The sequence below is a fragment of the Pyxicephalus adspersus genome, chromosome 8 (assembly GCF_032062135.1).
Source record: "Pyxicephalus adspersus chromosome 8, UCB_Pads_2.0, whole genome shotgun sequence".
NCBI lineage: Eukaryota > Metazoa > Chordata > Amphibia > Anura > Pyxicephalidae > Pyxicephalus > Pyxicephalus adspersus.
Genome location: NC_092865.1, coordinates 33050264 through 33069306, shown reverse-complemented (window position 1 = coordinate 33069306; position 19043 = coordinate 33050264). Strand labels below are relative to the sequence as shown.

Here is a 19043-nt window from a genome sequence, read left to right as displayed (position 1 = left end):
ATCCACCTCCGCCACCGTTCGTACCACCCACTCCAAAAATGTGCTGAATTTTTCAAACAATGCACAGGAAATTGAACATCCCATAGCAAGGCAACGATCAACATAATATTGCCCCTCCCAATAAATGCCCAACAACCGCAAACTCTCTGGATGCACCGACAACAACCTATAGGTGGCCTCTATGTCCGCCTTGGCCAACAACGACCCTTCCCCATACCTATGCACCCACTGAATTGCAGCCTCAAAGGACGTATGAAGCACCGCACAAAGCTCTGGATTGATGCCATCATTCACTACCCCCCGGCGGAAACGACAAATGATGGATCATCCTAATATTTTCCCTTTTCTTTCTTTGGTACTATCCCCAAAGATGACACCACCAAACCTTCCAGTGGTGCCACCTGAAACAGCCCACACATCCTGCTCAGACTCACCTCCTACACCAGTTTCTCCCCACAACCTCAGGGTGCCGCAACACTGATTTTAAATTTTGCAGTATTCCAAAAGGTGTTCCCATCCCGATCGGGATGCGAAAACCTTCGCTAAAACCCTCCCTCAACACCCTCGCCGCCTCCACATCCGGGTACTATTTAAAAAGGGGCACATCCTTTCGACCCCCACTGGGGTCATCCCTCTTTCCCCTCGCCTTACCCCCCTTGTTTCTATGTTTGAAGCAGCAGGACAGGCCATGGGCACCGTCGCACCCTGAGCACTCATGTTTAAATCTGCACCCTCCTCCAAATTTGCTGCCCCACTCATTAAACAGCCAGCAGATCCCCTTTTACTTGCTGGCCAGCGACCCTCCTGGCTGTAGCCCGCGGACCCCACCCTGAAAAAACTGCGTGCTTACCTGACGAACCTACGTCATCAGGCGCAACCACAAGCCTATATCCTTGTGGTCCAAGTGCAGGGATGGTCGAACAGCCTTCCTTTGATGAAACTGCTCATCATACCTCAACCAAGCGATTCCCCTATACAACCTGTACCCCTCCCTAATTGTGTCTTTATAACATAACAGCGAAATAGGCCTCCTGCACAGCTGACCTGGTGCTGCGCCCCCTCTCAGCCACAGCACCTGACCCAGGAAAGTTCTTCCGCCAGAGCTCCTCATAGGTAGAGGATTCTTCCCTACCCGAACACCAGCTTGGGCACTACTAGACCCAGCAGGCAGGCTCTCTCTGGAAATGATCAGGGCTCAGGAGCACCGGAGGCCTACACCCCCTAGGCCACAACCCTTGTACACTACTGGAAGGGGGGCTCAAAGCAGCCTCCCCAGCACCTTAGCTACCCTATCCTGCAGCCAGGCTTCACCCCGTGAAGCCACTGTCTCCTTACCTGCTCCATCAGGGCCTCAACAGACTGCATTGCACTAATCTGTGTTCTCGCTAAACTTTTCCTTCTGAGACAACCCCCCTTAAACATTCCTAATAGCCTCCTCTTTTTCCCTCTAACCAATCCCCATCTCAACTCCCCCCTTTACACATTCCTAAACACTTAACCCCTGCCTCTCCTGGTGTCCTCGTGCCGTTTAAGCTCCCAGCCTCCAGTTTGCTAAGAAATATACAGATAAAGAGGGGAGGCACCAGGAAGCACATCATGATGCAAGCTTTTAGAAGACATAAAAAAACCCTGGATTTAATTGAACTTTTCTACTGTTGCGGTTGTTAAAGTTTTTAGCCTGTTTCTGTAAACAGTGTGAGTGTACAATGAAACTTAACATTATGTAAACTATTTGCTACTTGACTGACAGGTGATTAACTTTTTAAAGTTGCCTGTTACAGTATTTTATCAGCTCCATGAAATTCTATATGATACTTTATCTTTTTTTGCTAAATATTTTTCAGGTATGGCGTAAAGGTCTGTTGAAAGCTATTTAAGTGTTTTTAACACCAAATTTGAAAAAATATATTATATCAAAAGTCTAGTTATATTAGGGACAAATGGCAAAATATAATTTTTAGTTAACCCTAATCAATTTTTCATTAAAAAATTTGTAGTAGAATTTTAGACTTCCTTCAAAGATATCCTTAACTTAAATTAAATACATTAGACTTACATAGTATGATAAAGATATTAGATTGTGAGATCCCCTGGGGAATTGAGAGGCTAAATACACATACTATACAATTTTTGCCTAGGAAAAATGATTTTGATTGTCTTGGAAGAACATCTAGCAATCCCATGATGTTGTTTAATGATCTTCTGCCATTTCCAATAGAGGAGGATGCATGATGCCTCCTACTTGTCCCTCCCCCAAAAATACTTTGTTTTCAGCTACCTAACTGATCACTCTATTGCACCACATGTTCTTTTTAACATCTCTAATAATTCACATCTTCAGCCATGTAATTTAAAGATTTAACACCTATGCTGACTTCCTGACACCAAGGATGAGTTGTGTTTATGGGACAAGGTGGTTGTTAGGAACCCTGAAGCTCTCTATGTTGCCTGCTGTTGGCACTGGGGTTAGGCATGCCTTGCATCTGCTTCCACTGCCAACTAGCATGTGGCTTACTGCAGATTCACCTCCTGGTTTGGCAACACCTGTTGCTCATAATTACCATGCCTATGCAGGTAGTTCCCAAGGTAAAGACACCCAACATAAGGACGATTCCTAGATACGAACAGGGCTTCCCTGTTGGCTCGTGTGGAGGATGAAGGCTTGATGGGGGGTAGGGATGGTTTGCATGATTTGCAGAAGAAGTCTTTTGCTAAATACAGCTGAGGTTGTGGGTGATCTTAAGAGCTGAGATGATCTGTAGCATCTTGTAACTCTTTAATGACCAAGACAAACTGCAGTTGTTTCTTTTTGCATATCAAAGCACAGCTTGCTCCAGAAGTTAAAGAATGTCTAGGCCCCATAAAGTTTTTATTTTTTGCTTTGTTTGTGAATACCTCACAGTGAGGATTTTATACATTACCTGACACCTATGTTGAGAAAAACATCTGTCCTAATTATTAAAATGATATACCTGTTCCGACACACATACAAATTCAACTTAAGAACAAAGCTACAGTACCTATCTCGTACGTAACCCTAGGACTACCTGTATATTCTGCCTACACAAGCCTCTCATTGCCTTAGCATTGGACCTGAATCTTGTACCTAAGTCCTGGTTGGTGCTTTGGCCTCTTGCTCTTTCTGCTCTTGCTCTTAATATTATTGCCCTTTGAATTTATCTGATAGGTTGTTGTCACTGTATGTTTATGGTTTGTTGCACTATTCACTGTTTGCTGTGTTTTTGATTGCTTTCACTTCCAATAAATGCACTTAACTTATCCCTAACTTGTGGCTTTATAGTATATGCTAGCAGTGCTGGTCTCCCTCCTTTCCCTGTTGGTGAAAATTCTGACAGTGGTTCAATGAAATTCACACCTCCTGATCTTGGACAGTCAACACCTGTAGTACCATATTCCATGGTGACTGGGTTAGGGTGTTTATGTTGTGTGGATAAGTTAACGGCTAGGGTATTTCCTGCACTGGTGAAACCAATGAAGCAGCTGCAAAACATCTTTAACATAACAAGAACAAGTCCAGTTCAGTTGATTGTGACTAACTACTACTGAATACTTGTAGATTATTTCTTCTACAGGCTTCCTGTATATCATAAACTTTAGTCAGAACCCTTGCTAAGTGATGCCAATATAAATCTAACTACATGAAAATTCTCCTAAACATTGATCTGTCGGTTAAACAGATCATATCGACCGGAAAACAAATCACCATGCTATAATACTAATGCTAAGAAAATTAATGTCCACTGTTTTGAGGCTATTATCAAACAGGATTAAGAAACACTCTTCATATTTATTTCAAACATTCAAATATACACCTGGGGAACAATTGGTACCTGATTTAAGTGACAAAGACTTCCTAACATTTTCACTGACCTCAAAATAAACACTTTTTGGAAAAGAAATAAAGCTATTGGGTGACATCAAACATATACATGAACTTATAAAACACTCATTTTGGATCTTGATTCTGCCATTGCAACACCTTGACTCTTTTATTTTGCAAACATTCTGCGGTATTTTTGCTGGGGTGCTTGTGTGTTTCTTTCTGTTCCAAGACCCTGTTTCAGCCAAGGTTTAGCTGTAGCCCAGATGGCCTTACATTTGACTCTAGATTACATTGGTATACAGACGAGTTGATGGTAAACTAAGTAACTGCAGGTTGCCCAGGTTCTGTGGATGTGAAACACGCCAAATCATCACCCTTCCACCACCTTGCTTCACAGTTGGTTTGTGTTTTTTGTTGTGATATGTTGTTTGGTATTTCCACCAAGTTTGGTGTTGTTCATTATGGCCAAATATCTTCACCCTGACGGACCAAACAACATTGTCCTTGAAGTTTTGTGGTCCTTGGTGCCATGTTCTTTTTTTAGAGAGGCAAGTTTCTGTCTCTAAAAGGTAGTCTATCTCCTGACAACAATTTCAACAAGCCATACTAGTTTAGTCTTTTTCAAATTGTACTGTCATGAACTTAGTTACTTATAACATTTAGCATGCAAATTGAGGCTTATAGAAAGTGGGATGTAGCTCTTGATTTTTTCGCAATTTCTGTAAGCACTACATACCGTATTTTTCGCCGTATAAGACGCTCCGGAATATAAGACGCACCCAATTTTAAAGGAGGAAAATTTAGAAAAAAAAGATTCTGAAAGATTATTCCCTTCTGATTACTCATGTGCCATTCATACCGGTATTCCCCTTCTGATCACTCATGTGCCATTCAAATTCCCTTTCTGATCACTCTGTGTCATTCAAAATTCCTTTCTGATCACTCTGTCATTCAAATTCCCCTTCTGATCACTCTGTGCTTTTTTTCCACTGTACGGCAGTTAGGACAGGGAACAGCAGGTGGCGCTGTGCCGGCTTCTTTCGCTCTGCTTTACAGACAGAAGACACGTGCTGCTGCCAGAAAGAAGAGGAGACAGACGCTGCTGCAGCCAGAGACACACGCAGGATCGGGTATCGGGTGAGTATATTATTTTAGTTATTTTATAACACATTTGTCATATAGGACGCACTAACTTTTCCCCCCCCAGTTTTGTGGAAGAAAAAGTGCGTCTTATACGGCAAAAAATACGGTAATCTGAGCTTTGGGTAAATCAACTCTAGGGAAAATTGAAAGATGTCTAATGTGAATAATCTTTTACACTTTAAAAAAATGGACTATAAATTGCTTAGAATTGACCCTATAATCCTTCCCAGATTGGTGTGCAGCAACAATTTCTTCTCTAAAATCACTGTTGATGTCTTTTCTCCTTGGCATTATGTTAACATACATCTGAATGCTCTAGACCAGCAAACTACCAAATATCTGCTTTTATAGTGGTGGTCACACTTGCTGATGATCAGTTGATTAACAGCATTTGATAGGCAGATAGGGAAATGGTAAGGGTCATTTTGGCAATGTCATTTTTCACAAACAGCTTCCGCATTTTGACTTATGCGTTACATCAACAATAATTTTATTTTGGAACAATTCCCGGTCTACAAGATAACCTTGAAATTAGGTACCCATGTAACATTCCCACTTTGTATTCTCCATGAAAGAGCCTTTGATCCAAACCACACAACTGTCACTACTGCACAGATCATTACCATTCTTTTAAATTTTGGCCAAGATTGTGGCTGTTTTTTCACAATACGGGTTCTAGTAGGTTGGAATGTTCCGTCCCACTGGGTGAGGATGGCATTTCTTGCTCCAGGCCATTTCCCGGGTCCAGTAAGTCTCATCTGGTAAGGTGTGCAAGGTCCAAAAAATACTTGCCAGGCTAGTTTTGGGTCTGTGAGGAAAAGATATAGCATGTTGGGATGGACTCCAATCTCCTTAGAGATTGCATTAATATAATCAATATAGTGTATCTGCAAAACTTGTGTCCTTCCTTTGCCAAACCTATAAAAAAATATATATGAATTGTTACTACTATGAAAAACTTAGTGAAATAAACTAGGGTTAACCACTAATTTTTCATTTTTTATTGATGTCCTGTGGTGTTTTTACCTTTCTTTTAATAGCCTAAAATATCACATTTTTAATTTTTGCTACTTTTATGAGAAATCACCAGCTTTTGCTTGTAAAAATATAAACAAACCGTGTAAAAGGTTGTTCTGTATTTACCAGCTCAAGCTAAAACATTAATCATGATTTTACGCAGAGTAGATAAAGGGTAAAGCCTATCTCTGCTTGTATTGCTGTATATGGATCTATTGGGTAATATCTGGCCACTTGTGTCACTTTTTTACACTCACCTTATAAAAAGTGTTCTTTCCACTAGCTATCATTTTTGTATACTGAACCCCCTGGCAGGAAAAATCTACCAATGCTGACAAAGATAGCAAACAAAAAAGTTCTAAACATTACCCACTCAAAAGCAAACAAAGGGTTTGGTTGGAATGTTTGATGGGGTAGAAAAAAGACCTAAAGTGGGGAGACAAGCATTCCATTCTACAATAAAACATACAAACCTGTTTTTGTGGGAGTTAAGTCATCCCAGCCTGACCAATTAAGACTGCCAAAAATCCAGCTTTGGGAAGAGAATTGGGTAAAGATGGTGGCGTCCGCACAAGAGTAGGGACAGGTGAGTGCAATTAAAAAATTGCAATAAGGAGTGAAAAGGTGATTTTTTTTTGCAGAACAGACATTGTCTGTCTCTTCTGCAACAAGGACCTACTTGGTCAAAGTTTTTTTTTCATATTTAATTTAGGGGTTTAGTTTTGTTTTTAATCAGTCTTTACCATTTGTTCTTTTTGTCCTTCCATTTAGAAACATAATTTTCCATCTCTCTTGCTGGTGGTAGATGAACAACCCCTGTTAGAAACAAAAAAATATTTACAACTACAATTCAGTCCAATATATGTAATGTATGTTAATATACAGTATACATACTTTGATATGATTGATTTTTTAGTTGGACAGCATGCACCGAACTATGAAGTAAAATAAGCCATAGTTGGACAAACCACTGTTTGTGGACAGATTAACCTTATTGCAACATCTGTTTCAACTTTTTGCAGTTTTGCACAAGAAAATTGATTTGAAAAGGCGGTCTGCCCTGTATTTCCTTGGCCACATGTAATATGCAACACTTGTCAAAATAAACTTGACTTGTTTTGTTCTGTAATAGTAAAACTGTTTCATTGCTTCTTTAGTTTAAACATATGGCTTTATTAGTTTAAATAGGATCTGGAACATACCTTAGCATTTATATTATATGCATATAGAGAAGTGGTGTTGAAGATCCCATCTCATTAGGTAGGTTTCAGATTTTGTATTTTTCATTTCTTTTGTGAACCAGCTGTACTGCCTGTTTAAACTGTACATTACCTCTGACTTCAACATATATTGTCATTTCAACATCTTTACCTTGGCTGTTCGAAAATAGTTTAAACCTGCAGCCATGTAACTCAAACCATGATAGTGATCCTAATAGTAACACACTTCCTGGAGGGCTGTCCAAGTGTGACAGCACTTACCTAACATACTGCACCAATAGAGGAACAAATCAATTTTAGAACAGGACACCTCCACCTTTCGACTTTTTATAATAGGGAGGAAGTATTTCTGAGTCCACAGCTGGAAACTTTGCTTATTGATAACAGTCAGCAGAATGAAGAGAGTACAGATGTTATAATTGTATTTCTCTAGATTAGTGTGTATCTTTTTGCACTTTTTGAATAAATTCATTGGTAGGGTTTACATGCACTTTAACATCTGTTGCAGAGATCATGGCACCGTGGGGACATTATTATGAAAATTAGAACAGCCTTTCACACCTCTAAGAAGTTCTTGGACAGTCAATATCTGCCTTTACACATTTCGTGACATCAAATCCTGAGGAGATAGGCGATTCAGTTAACCATATGGATGTATATTTAAATTCTAGAGTATGTTCCCAAACATTGGTAAATTGTCTTCCAACATAATAGGACAACTTCAATTGATCAGCTACGGCCAGCTTTACTGTTACCTGGATGAATAAAAACTTTGCCTGATAAAAACCATACCAAATACATTTATATTAATTTATGTATTTATGCATATGGGTGTTTATTCTGGCAGCAGCAAAACAGCAAACATAACAAAAGATTTTTTTACAGAAAATATTGTAAATTCATAAAGTACTTTGAATACATACCCTTAAACACTCTGACACCCCATCGAGCCTGTAGTTCAACTGTTGGCATAATTGGTCCAAGAGGTTGCACTAATCCCAAGAAAGCAATGGTTTGCTTTTCTAAATGAATTGGGAAAACATATTTATACAAAGATACATCATTGTCATTAAGTCTGATGAGATCTACATCAAGGAAAGGATATTTAGAGGTATATCCTGTAGCAAAAATAACTTCATCCACTTCAGCCATAGTGCCATCTTCAAAGGTGACAGATGTTTCAGAGAACGATGTAATGCCAGGTTTTACCTTAATTGATCCTTGCAATATTTGACTTGGAAGATAATCATTCACCACTGGATGCTTTAGCCTTTTCAGAAGAAAACACAATGTGAACTAAAAAGAATATAACTTGTGCATTAAAATAATTTGTTTCAGATTTTTTTTTAATTTTTATTTGTTTTTTTAATTCCAACTGTCCCTACAGTTTTGGTCCAAGTTCTGTCTCTTGGTTGTGTCTATCCTTTATAGATGGTTACACTGATGTCATTACTGACTGACCACAGTCCTCTGTAGAAGATAGAGATTTGCTTGCCAATGTGGCAGTTTTGTCATTAGATGATTCTAAGCACAGGCACTATAGCCTGTATGCAAGATAACCAAAATTGAAACTTGAACTTGAACTTAGAGAGCTCCACTGTGTTTAACAATCTGTGGCCCTGTTATCATTTTCTGCTTTCACTACAATAAATCCTAACTACCATTCTTAAAAAGCATGCAAAGTTCTTTGTGATCTCAATATTCAGCACAAGGATATCCAGCTACTTTAGGGACCAGCATCTCGACCAGATGAGTTGATAAGCTAACATATGACAGTGCATCTATGTCTGTTAATTGAGGTAATCATTTAACCATAATTGCAATAAACTGGACTAAAGCAATCTTCTATTATCTTCCATACACTTATTATTGTAATAATTCCGTATTACATTATTTCACATTGCTGCTGGGGCGGGATAGGGAGGGGGATTTCTACATTCTCTCTTTATATTTAATTGAAATATTAAAAAGTTGGACAATAAAAAAATCTGTCTAATGGACTAAGGAGTTATCAGGAGATCCAGTAAATGAACAATGTAAAAGATTTTTTAAATTCCTACATCTGGCAGACAATAAGTAATTAACAATTATAATGTACTAATAACTGCCAAGGCCTATATTTGTGAAAACGGGACAGAGCTAGCAGCGATGAGAGCCCTTTCACTTTCTCAGGCCTAGACCACATGCATTAAATAGGAGTGCTGCAAGGCCATCTATCTAGTGAAAACCTGCAAGCATTCTCTTGGAAATGTGGAATTATTTATTTTTTTTGTCACATTTCAATTTTATTTTCAAAACAGAAATACCAATAATTTAAAACAGTATACATCTTGTAGCAGCAAAGTAAACAGAATCACATATTAATAGTACATTATCAGAGTATAAACTTCCAAAAAATCATCAGTCAACAACCTCCTTGTGAGCAGCAATTTAAGACACTTGTTGGAACTGTACCAGAAAAAAAGGCAGAAAAACATCTATCATAATAAAAAAAAAAGACATACATTTATGACATCTGCCTCATATAATGATTTCTCTCTTCTACCCCTAAAAAGAATAAAAAGAAAAAAAAAGTGGGCTAGGTGGTTACTTTGAAAAAATAGTTTGATACATGGCAGTAGACTTGAAAATGATCCATGCATCCCATGTCACAGAAAACTTGTCAATATTATCCATGCCAATGGCCTTTGCCTCCTTCATCAGGTAAACAGAATTCACTTTGCTCAACCAGAGTTGCACCGTAGAGTTCCAAAACAGTGGAATGACACTACGCGCTGCGTTAATTAGGTGGAGTGTCAAGGACTTTTTGTATTTTTTCAGGGAATGGGGAATGTGTTTTATTAAAACAAAACCAGCAACCCATTTGCCCATGTTTCGTATTTGGTTTATAACAGTCCAAAGCCCCTCTTAATATGCCAATATCTGATATATTTCATTGCATTTTTTTGTCTTATACAGATAAATTAATTCTTATACCTACCTGTCTTTTGGTTCCAGGCCAAGGTTTGAATGGTCAAACCACCCACTCATAAGCTTCTCACTTATCTTGGCAGCAAGTATATTTGGTAGAAGGTTCTTTACCCACATGGTGCAGCGTCTTGACATTGTCATGTCAATGGGAAAACCACCTCTAGAAATGCGGCTGACCACCCAGGATCCATGTCTGGTACTTAGGAAAACCTAAGCATTATAATAATTAATACACCTATATGATAATCATCTCGTATCTAAAAAATTAATTATTTGTTTTCTTCTTTAAAGCTTTAATACCTATTGCATTTTTAAAATCAAATATGAGAGATCTTCAAGCTATGTGGCTGTATTATATAGTTCTAAAAAGTTTGTGTCCATTTTTACAAATTTTCATTCGGGGACCAGTGCCATCAAACCTTGAATTCCCAAACAGGAAGTCATATGTAATAAAGGGAGGCTGATTAGCCACGCTCCTTTAATCCAATAAACTAGTTTCTACTTTACCAGAGCCCTCTGTACATATATTTTTAAAAATATTTAGTCTTGTTTAGTTTAGTCTTCATTAACTTCTGGAGCAAGCTGTGCTTTGCTATGCAAAAAGAAACAGCTGCAAAGTTTGTCTTGGTCATTAAAGAGTTACAAGATGCTACAAATCATCCAACTCTTCTGCAAGTCATGCAAACTGCTTCCCTCCCCCCATAAAACTTCCTTCCTGCACACGAGGGAGCAGGGAAGTCCCGTTCGTATCTAGGAGTTGTCCGTATGTTGGATGTCCTTAACTCTGGGACTACCTGTATACCCTCTTGATACATGCATGGCAGCGCTGGTTCCTTTAGAACCAGCATCTGCACATGTGACAGCTGGCAGCATAAAGTGCTAATAATACAATTTTCTGCCTCCCCTATTTATTCCCTATAGGGGTTCCACAGGGTGCATGTAGCATCTCCCTGAGAATCAGCGGTTTCTGGTATGAGGAATTGGTAAATGCACTGCAACCTCACTGCTTGTATGAATTAAACATTTCTCTTTTCGTCTGTTAGCCTTTTTACTTTATTGTACATTATTTATTCATTATAATATTCTTCCACCTGTTGTATCTTTCTTTTTAGCTTTGATTGAAAAAAATACAGTTTAACAAAAATGTAGAATAAATTGCTTGTTTATCTTTTACTATTAGTGCCATGTAAGTTTTTTTTTCTTTTTGCATTTGTGTATAGTTCAGTATACTCTGCTATGACATATACTGAATAAATGCAGTATAAAAATAGAAATTTATGTAAACATTGAATGAAAGTAATATGCTACACTGAAAAATAATTTATAGGAAATCTGTATGAACCAGTGTGTACTAGTTATTCCAAACATTTCACAGTCATCTGAGCTAGTGTTTCTAGTGTTACTCCAAACCAGTCCAACCTTGGTCTAAAAATAAGCCATAAAATATATAAAACTTGATTTTTAAGCAAAATAGACAACCTGTTTGGCAGTGTGGCTAAGTTCCACGGATATATCTCCAGCTGAATTTCCAGTGCCTACAACTAAAACTGTTTTCCCGTGATAGTTTTCACTTGTTTTATAGAAACGACTGTGAATATAGCAGCCTTTGAAATATTCTATGCCTGCAAAGATGAAAAACGATTAAAAAATCAGTGTATATAAATTATAAGGTTTTTATCTCTTAGAAAACATGCTTATGAAAGAATGGCTGTTAATGCAGCCTATGCACTGTAAACTTATTGTGAAACTCCTAGCAAACAAAAAATGTAGGGAAACATTTGTCCCAGTGACAGGGAAGTAAATGGGCATGAAATAAAAGGATATCTCTCTCGTAGGTACAGTGAAAGCAATAGAAACACTTTTATTTGAAGTAGGAGGGGTCAGGATTGCTATCATGTTTTTATTGCTGTCTGAGGCTTACTTTGATAGTCACTGACACCAATAAAACTTTACATCATTTTTAACTCTTCCTCATTTTATACAAAACAACCACCAACAAATAGGAATGCTGCCCACTGTCTACATTAAAAATCAGCCACGAGCCATCAGCAATTCTATTGACTGGAACCCCTGATAATCTCCAATCAGAAGGCAGTTTGCAGGATTAGGAGGCAGTTCGGATCTTTTTGTTAACAGGGCAATCACTTTACAGTTATTCATTTGCAAAGTACATATTAGTTAGCAAATTTTGGGAACCCCTAGTGTTCCCTAGAAACTCAAGTTTAGTCAAGATTACACCTCTGCAATGTTGTGACATACCCAGCAACTGCTAGGCAATGTGCTAATAATTGATTATGCACATGGAGTCATTGTTTATTATTTATGTATACAAGTTCTGCTTTCAGCTCAGCAGTGTTGCACAGTAGCTATGCTTTTTCATTCTTACTTCACAGACATCTGCAATTTAGTATGACAGAATGAATAGGATTCACTTTTTCTTTGAGATTTCAACATGGCTATTGTTCCCGCAGAGCTGCTAAAGGACATCGAGTAAACAAAGGGAGCCACTAGAGAATTTACAAATCTATACATATATTACAATGATGGAAATATAGAACTTCAGCTAAAAGCTGCAAACATATGTCATGGGCACAATAAACCCTTCTATCTTCAAATAATGACACGAGCATTCACCAGACTTATTATGAGAAAAATGACTTACAATGACTGACAAGTGGTCCTGTATTATAGATAATAGCATTAACCCCACCTCCTCCAAACACAGACACACACTTTCTCAAAATACTATGGGACTGAAGTGTGAGGTATTCATCCCGGGTAAATCCCTGAGACTAAATAAGCAATTTAATAAGTATATGCAGGTGGATAAAGCTAAAATTATTTTAAATTACAAACACTGTAATAATTTTTAAAAATGTGCCCTTAAAATACTATGCATTTATTTAATTTATAATTGCATTCTTAGTTACCTTGGTGTCACTGAAAAAAGGTTCTTTTTTAAAACAGTGAATCTGACATTCACAAATCTCTGGTTGTGAATCAATTACTGCCATTAAAAACACATGGACCAGGAAGATTCACCACTAAGAATGTTTGTTTATTGTTAGATTCACTGCTTTATAAATATACATCTAATATGTATTATATTTATATAAATATATATATATATATATATTTATATGTGTGTATATAATCCATGGACAAGCAGTAAAATACATCAAAACCCAGACATGTTACCTCAATAATTCAGTGGTCAGATGACTTTGAATATCTAGTATAATTTGGAATTTCATGTTAATTTTTGATACTTACCTGGAAAACAATTTAGTGGCATATAAGGTTCATTATAGTGTCCATTGCAGACCATTACAGCATGAAAAGTCAGAACCTTTCTGTTTGCATTTTCTTTGTCATGTGTTTCAATTTCAACGTTCCATTGTCCGCTAGAAGCGAAGTCATCACTTTGCCTAACACTGCAAACTTGAGTCTGCAAGATTAGAAAACATGAAGAAATTAATTCACTAAAATGTTGCTGGTAATAAAATATCAGGTTTCATACTGAATTGTACATTTTTTTCTTACCAGTAAATGTAACCTTTAATTTTAGGCGTTCCTTTGATAAACAATAATACACGTGTTAAATGTTGATAACCATTTGCTGGAATCAGACATTGAAAGTTTAAAAATCTGTATAAAACACTGTTCTATATTCCTTTTTAAAATAAGTAAAGAAAATAATAAAGTAATAAAATAATATAAAATAGTTAACTCAAAAAGAAAAAAAACTTCTATTTTACTTTAAAAGTCATTGAAGACATTGATGAACTCATAATATATTCCAGTAACAATCGGAATGTACAGTATTTTATTCTTGATTATGTTAAAAAGATATATATGTATTTGATTTTGTAAATATGTTTGCACATACCTAATATTTACTGTTTAGTCTACCATGTCTAACAGTAGTTGCTCACAATTAACTGGACTTTGTCCTCAATAATAGTAAATATGCATGTTTAGTGTTAGATTCCCAAGCAACTTCCCAAGCTTCTTCTATCAGCATAATATAGGTATACTTCTAAAGGTAAAATGACCTGAATAAATGAGAACCTACACAGACATGTTTAGCTTACCAGATGCCAAGATACATAATATAGTGCTACAACCTGGACTTGAAAAGCAACTGCTATATTTGACTGGAGCCTCCCGGGAACACCATACCTGTCCTCTTTACCCCTCACATTTAAATTTCAGGCAAAGTCAACAGTCTGAATGATTAGAGTAAGACTGGGACCGAAGCACAGCACAATATGAAGATACACTAATATTTCTAAATTCCAGAACTACATTTTCACCCTATTGTCCGAAAGGAATAAGCACCATTTTCTGTAAATGCAATGCTCCATCTCCTTTCTGTTTTTTATGCAGGGGTTACAAAAAAATGAAAGCACTCTGGTCTCAGAGGGAGTGACCCCTGTGTCACCAGGCTAATGCAGACTATGGTCCAGTGTGAAAGAAGCTACCCTGTGTTCTTCAGAACTTCCAAAGTATGATGGGCTTTGTTGCTGATGACTCCCAAGTTGTGGTCCACTGGTATTATAATTCAAGTACAATATATGAAATTTGTGAGCAGGGGTGTTGGGCAAAATCACTTTTCCTTTTTAAGAATTTCTTAACCGTCCTGGTTAAGGTTCATTGTTATCCCCCTGTTTTTTTACCATCTATTCAGAAAGAGGAGCTTATGTTAACACTAAGGTTCTGTAAAGGTTCATGTAGCCTACCTAGGCTAACAGACATTAGATACATGACCTGTATGTCATGACTATTATTATTGCAAACCACACCTGAAGGGTTACTTCAACAGGTGAGCCAGATGAGCCTTTTTAAGCATTTACATGTAGTTATTACTAATAGAGGTTCTCACTCTTAGTTGAAAAAAGCAAACAACAGCTTGAACCTATTAAAAGACAATGTGTACTTTGTAAGTGTAATAGAAAAACTATGGTAAAGAAAACTTCATAACGTCACTTGTTTAGGTTTGCCAGCTTCCTGTCTATAAAACATTAAAACACACTTTGTCTGACAGAGCAGTTTCCCTTTGGGTTTAACAGGATCCTAATTTCTGTTACCTGTAACCTAATGCCATGGCCAAGATAGTGGTAACATTAAGCTGAGTAATTCTCCTTGCTACAACCTTAACCTCTGCTATCCCTACTATACACAATATATTTTGTAAATGTATATTTTGAACTAATGAAAACTAATCACTTCTAGATGGAAATTTGGGGGAATTGATATGTTTATAAGAAAAGAACAACATAGGCAGGTACTAGGCATTAGCAAAGATAAGGTAACATAGCAGAGCAATATGAATTAGTATTAACACGTGTATTGTTGTGAAATATTTGTTAAGTTTTACAAGGTTAGAAGTGACTTGTTCCAGGAACCAGCTTTTTGAAAGGTCTAAAGGTAACAAGCAACTTTAATAAAACAGGTAATTCTACTAATAAATGTGTACTTTGGACCTAAACCTTAACAACACAAGCAGAGACAATCCTAAGAAATCAAAATTCATAGTGAAACATATAGGGTAATTACCATTGAAATATATTGATTGATTGAGTAAATGATGCAAAATGCATATAAAAAGTCACAATGCATGTCAAAGCAATATGTAGATCCAGAGATATAGGTGGCTGATATTAAATGCAACATCTTATCTTTTCCTGAAAAACTTTACTACCGCATAAACCCTATCAGTCTACTAGTGCTAGTGCTAAAGTGTATGTAAATCCAAAATCTGTGTATTAATTGTAATCATATATATTTATTTTTTATATATTTTTAATTACACCTCACAGTTTTCATAAAGCTGTTTAAAGTTTAATTTGCTTATATTTTGCATTAGAAGATGCAGCGCTTTAGACCGTATTTTTTTAGTTTGAGAACATCCAGTTACAACTAGCCCTTTCCTCCCCAGCCTTAACTTCCCAAGACAACTCCTTTCATTCATTGGTTTTGTGTTTATTCAGTCATGGAGGTTCAGCATTACCTAGGGCAGTTTGCATGAAATGCTGATGCTTTGGCTTTTAACACTGACCAGTATAGAGCTATAGACGTTTGACAAGTTTCTGGCACTAATTTTACAGCATGTCTGTTCTAAAGTTAAAAAGTATTGAATCAATGCAACTAGCACAGGAGCCTCTGGTTGGCCAAAAACACCCCAAAAACATTTTTCGGCTTTATTATATTTCCTTAAAACATTAAAATATGCAGGTGACATAGTATTTGTTGTAATAACCTAAATGTACAGAAAATTTAATCTATCCCCCTGTGCTTGCAACACTTTATATTTAAAGTGCTAGAGGTGCTCAAGAGCATTTTTCACCCTGCAGAAGCATTAGTCCTTAAGGCTAACATTAAAAGGTAAATAGGCAGGTTTTAGGGTTGAATACAAAATAGGATTGTATAATATTTTCAGCCAATTACCGCTTTAGAATTTCATATGTGAAAAAGCACGATCATAATTTATTCATTGTAATTACTAACTTGCCTGGAACTGAATACATTTCATCAGGTCAAAGTGTTCTGCATACATGTGAAGGTATTCCAAGATCTTAGAATGATGGAGATATACAGGAAACTCCTCAGGCATTGGAAAGTCACTGTAGCACATCATCTCTTTAGAGGTATTGGTGAACACAGACTGGTAAATACTGGCTCTTCCTTCTTCCACTGTACCCTAATAAGTATAGGACTGATATTATTATAGGAGAAACAAAAAAAAGCTGAGTATAAGCTGCCCTAATAGCAATAAATTAGATGTCTATATCAGCACACATCTATATTAATAATTTCTCTTTCCTCCACATCCATATCAATCCCTCTCATCATATTATTATGAACCTCATATGCACCATCATATGTTATGAACTTTATACTTACTATTAGATTCTTTGAATGCACTTTTTTTTACTGATTTTTGCTAGTGATTGATTGTACTTGACCTGTTTTTCTAAATATAAAGCTCTGTTCTATTTATACTATATAACTTAGAGAATAACTATTTGTTTTACTATTGTACAGGTGTTTTTCACTTTGTTAGCAGTAGCCTGACCATTTATTATTGTGGACGTATCTTAAGTCCAAACTTTATGCCCACCATTTTAAAATTTTAATGGTATTTTTTCAACTTTTCTTTTGTAATTCAGTTAAATTATGGGTTTCACCAACCCCTGAGGAAGCATTTTAGATGAAAAGCATAAGGACTTGAGATTAGTTAACTCTTTGAATACTACACATTGAGAACTGTATAACTGTATGTTTTTTGGTATATTTTCTTATCTTGTTGGGACCAATAGAGCTGATTTAATTAAATCTCTCCAAGGTTCTTCATTGGTTAATCCATTGGTTAATCCTCCATTAGAAAATTCCTTTTAGATCCCCTTCTAGCCCATAAAGTAATTAGGGTCTGGGACATGAAATAAAATGTATATATTTGATTGATTTTTACCATTTACTCTAAATACTAATACTAAGTTATTAAAGCTTTTGCCAAAAAACCCTATTCTCCTTCTTACTTGTATCTTTATTAATGACTTACATTTTTAGCAACAAGTATCTGCCATAGCCAGCAACTAGATACACAGTTTAGGATTTAAAATTCTAATTGTTTATGTTTTTATATGTTAAAATGTTTCAGTGCTCCAAATACCAACATGCTTGTGTTATGCCTTAAAGCAGTAGACGTCTAGCCAGATATATTGTCTACAGTGGGCTTTGCTGTCTAATCATGTCAGATATTAATGTAAAGATGAATATACAGTAGATAACTTTGTACCACATGGAATTGGCTCACAGAGCACAGTAAGAAATTTTCATGACATATGCTGTATAGTGGGTCAGGTCAATAAGGAAACGTGCAGTGCATTATTAGCATCAACTACATTCCATGTAATCAATAAAACTTTGATAAAATTCTTGGTGTCTTCTTCTTGGTTTATTGAAAACTTTCCTGAACTAATTAAGCATAAGGATTAAGAAGTTCTTATGGCAGGTGTCTTATAACATATTATTATTATTATTATTATTATTATTACACAGTTTTTATATAGCGATATCATATTACACAGTGCTGTACAAAGTCCATAGTCATTTCACTAGCTGTACCTCAAAGGGGCTCACAATCTAATGCCCCCACCATAGTCATATGTCTTTAGTACATATATAATAATAGATCAACTTACTGAGTATTTCCAGAGTCCTCCAATACCATCACTTTTTTCAAAACATGTAGGATCCAGACCTTCTTCCAGACAACATTTGATGGCTGCAAGTCCACTGCACCCCGCACCAATTATAGCCACTTTCAAAGCCATTTGTACTGAAATATCAAAAGTGAAAAGTGCCATATCCAAGATATAGTTTTATTGATGAATCAAATGTAAGATAAATAACATATACGTTTTTCAAGGTACAGTTTTGCTTTTTTTGAGATTGATGGAGAGGTTTCCAATAGGGATCTGCTCTAAGCAGTGATATTGCCAGGATTGATATTGATCTAAAGCAGCCCATTCCCCAAATCTTCATAGTAAATTTTAATGTAGAAACATACATAGATTTAGAAAAATCATCCTGTTTCCTACATTGCTCTATAACATCAATTAAAAACATTACTTTGCATCCTGGGAAGGCTACATCACCAGTACTTTCTACAGAGCACTCAGTGCTAAGAAAGAGATAACACAAGATCTCTGAAACAAGTTTACTAAAACACAATGAACAAAATTTCACAATGAATGTGCATGAAATGTGGCACAGTCATCACCTTGGTTAGCACAAAGATGGCAGAAGAAGAATCTGAACTCTAATTACTTGAACATTAAAAA

The 19043-nt window shown here is 36.5% G+C and overlaps 1 protein-coding gene across 2 annotated transcripts in view; it reads right to left on the bottom strand.

Moving 5' to 3' along the window:
- Positions 1–3788: 3788 nt before the first annotated feature.
- Positions 3789–19043, bottom strand: part of LOC140336683 (dimethylaniline monooxygenase [N-oxide-forming] 2-like) — a 16588-nt gene continuing 1333 nt past the window's right edge. For both annotated transcript variants that reach the window (XM_072419955.1, XM_072419953.1), the window contains exons 2-9: positions 18402–18538; positions 16709–16897; positions 13468–13642; positions 11674–11816; positions 10205–10404; positions 8148–8494; positions 6748–6820; positions 3789–5905 (exon numbers count right to left, since the gene is read on the bottom strand). In XM_072419955.1, coding sequence (XP_072276056.1) covers positions 5500–5905; positions 6748–6820; positions 8148–8494; positions 10205–10404; positions 11674–11816; positions 13468–13642; positions 16709–16897; positions 18402–18533 — 1665 coding nt within the window. In that variant the 5' untranslated portion in view covers positions 18534–18538 and the 3' untranslated portion in view covers positions 3789–5499. The remainder of the gene's footprint in view (positions 5906–6747; positions 6821–8147; positions 8495–10204; positions 10405–11673; positions 11817–13467; positions 13643–16708; positions 16898–18401; positions 18539–19043) is intronic.